The sequence below is a fragment of the Sinohyriopsis cumingii genome, chromosome 15 (assembly GCF_028554795.1).
Source record: "Sinohyriopsis cumingii isolate HCF-2022 chromosome 15, ASM2855479v2, whole genome shotgun sequence".
NCBI lineage: Eukaryota > Metazoa > Mollusca > Bivalvia > Unionida > Unionidae > Sinohyriopsis > Sinohyriopsis cumingii.
The window spans coordinates 35,521,319-35,523,410 of NC_142975.1; the positions used below are offsets into that span (position 1 = coordinate 35,521,319).

The following is a 2,092-nucleotide window of genomic DNA, read 5'->3' on the forward strand; positions in this document are numbered from 1 at the left end:
CGGCGATGGGCGAACTGAGACACGCCATGTGTGGATGCACTGGCACTCGTGGTGGCGAACCTGCACGCAGGCGGCTCAGGCCATATGGTCGTCTTCCATTTATCGGAAGCAGAAATGGATGTCGGCAGCCGTCTGAGCAACTAAGCAGACCTCTTCAGGATAGCGCTGCTTACCTGCATAGCCTGAGGAAAGGGCTAGAAAAGGTGCCCTAAAAATGCCTGCTTCATCTATCCCGACCAGATTACCGAGACTGGAGGGAATCCCATTCTTGCGGTCGAAATACAAAGAAACCCCGAAAGGTTCCTCTCGCTTTAGGTGCGTGGAACATACGTATTCTATTGGATCGTGCAGAGGCTCACAGACCAGAGAAAATAACTGCCCCGACTGCAAGAGAACTTGCCCGCTACAAGATAGAGATAGCAGCCCTGTATGAAACTCGCTTGGTCGACGAGGGCCAACTGACTAAAGTTGGAGTTGGTTACACCTTTTTCTGGAGTGGACGTGGCACCGATGAACGTCGTGAGTCTGGAATCAAGTCGAATTTGGTGAAGAAGCTCTACATCTTACCAAAGTGATTCAATGACCGGCTTATAATGCTGAAGTTCCCTCTACAAGGAGAAAAGCAAGCCACACTTATTAGTGCTTATGCACCAACCACGACCTACTCGGAGGAAGCCAAAGACAAGTTCTACCAGGATCTGGAAGCTCTGATTGCTTCAGTACCAAAGTTGGACAAGCTGATCATTCTTGGTGATTTTAACACCAGAGTTAGCGCGGACCACATCTCGTGGAAGGGAGTTATTTGTAGACATAGAATTGGCAACTGCAACAGCAATGGACATCTGATCTTGACGATGTACGCAACATATGATCTCCTGATCACAAACACTATCTCCCGTCTGCCTAACCTTAAAAAGACAACTTGGATGCACCCACGGTCTATGCTTTGGCATCAGATCGACTACATCTTAGTCCGTAAGAATAACAGGCAGGATGTCCGTGTGACAAAGGCCATGTGTGGTGCTGACTGCAGGCTACTGATTTCCAAGATGAATCTTAGAATTCAACCTCCCAGACGTCCACAGAGAATTAAAGTCCAAAAACACTCAAAGTCTCCAGGCTGAAAGTCTGCAACACTGAGCAAGCTCTGTCTGAAACTCTGACAAGCCAGCTAGAAACCACTTATTCTGATACCAACGACACAGAGAAATGCTGAGCGGCCTTCAAACATCTGGCGTACTCTACTGCATCTGAAACCCTTGGCGTCACTGCGCAAAAGCACCAAGACTGGTTTGACGAGAACTGTGAAGAAATACAGTCCCTGCTATAGGAAAAACATCGTCTCCATCGTGCATAAAACATTGACCCCAAGTCCACTGCAAACAAAGAGGCCTTCAGCAGAGTCCGCCACGCTGTGCAGAAGAAACTGCCTGAGATGCAGGACACGTGGCTTAGACAAAAGGCTGATGATATCCAGTCCTTTGCTGGCAAGTTCCAGAAGCAGACTCCATTCCAGCTTCGATCTACAAGTCTGGTGGGCCTAAGCTAGTGGGAAGACTAACATAGATGTTCTGTGGGATGTGGAAGATGAAACGCGTACCCCAGGAATTCAAAGATGCATCCATCATCCACATTTACAAACGCAAAGGCAATCGCCAATCCTGCGACAACCATAGTGGAATATCTCTACTCTGCATCGCTGGCAAGGTCATCGCCAGGCTACTGCTGAACAGACTCACAGAACACCTTGATCATGGCCTACTGCCAGAACGTCAGTGTGGCTTCAGAAAGGAGAGGCACCATCGACGTGATCTTTGCTGCCAGGCAGATGAAAGACAAGTGTCTTGAACAAAATGTCCAGCTATACACCACCTTCGTGGACCTGACTAAGGCATTCGACACTGTCAGCCGAGGAGGCCTTTGGAAGATCATGGCCAAATTTGGATGTCCAAAAGTCTTCAGTCAAATGGTGAGGCAGTTTCATGATGACGCTTGCCAGAGTATATGACCAAGGTAACTTTTCCAAACCCTTTGCAGTTACGAATGGTGTGAAGCAAGGATGCGTCTTAGCCCCGCTCTCTTCAGCCTCGTG

At 48.6% G+C, this 2,092-nt stretch overlaps 1 protein-coding gene across 1 annotated transcript; it reads left to right on the forward strand.

Annotated features, from left to right (window-relative positions):
- The first annotated feature begins 593 nt into the window (after positions 1-593).
- On the forward strand, positions 594-1,124 carry LOC149781593 (protein CFDP2-like). The gene has a single exon (XM_089934984.1). The coding sequence runs from the start codon at positions 594-596 to the stop codon at positions 1,122-1,124; it is 531 nt and encodes a 176-aa protein (XP_089791110.1).
- Positions 1,125-2,092: the final 968 nt, after the last annotated feature.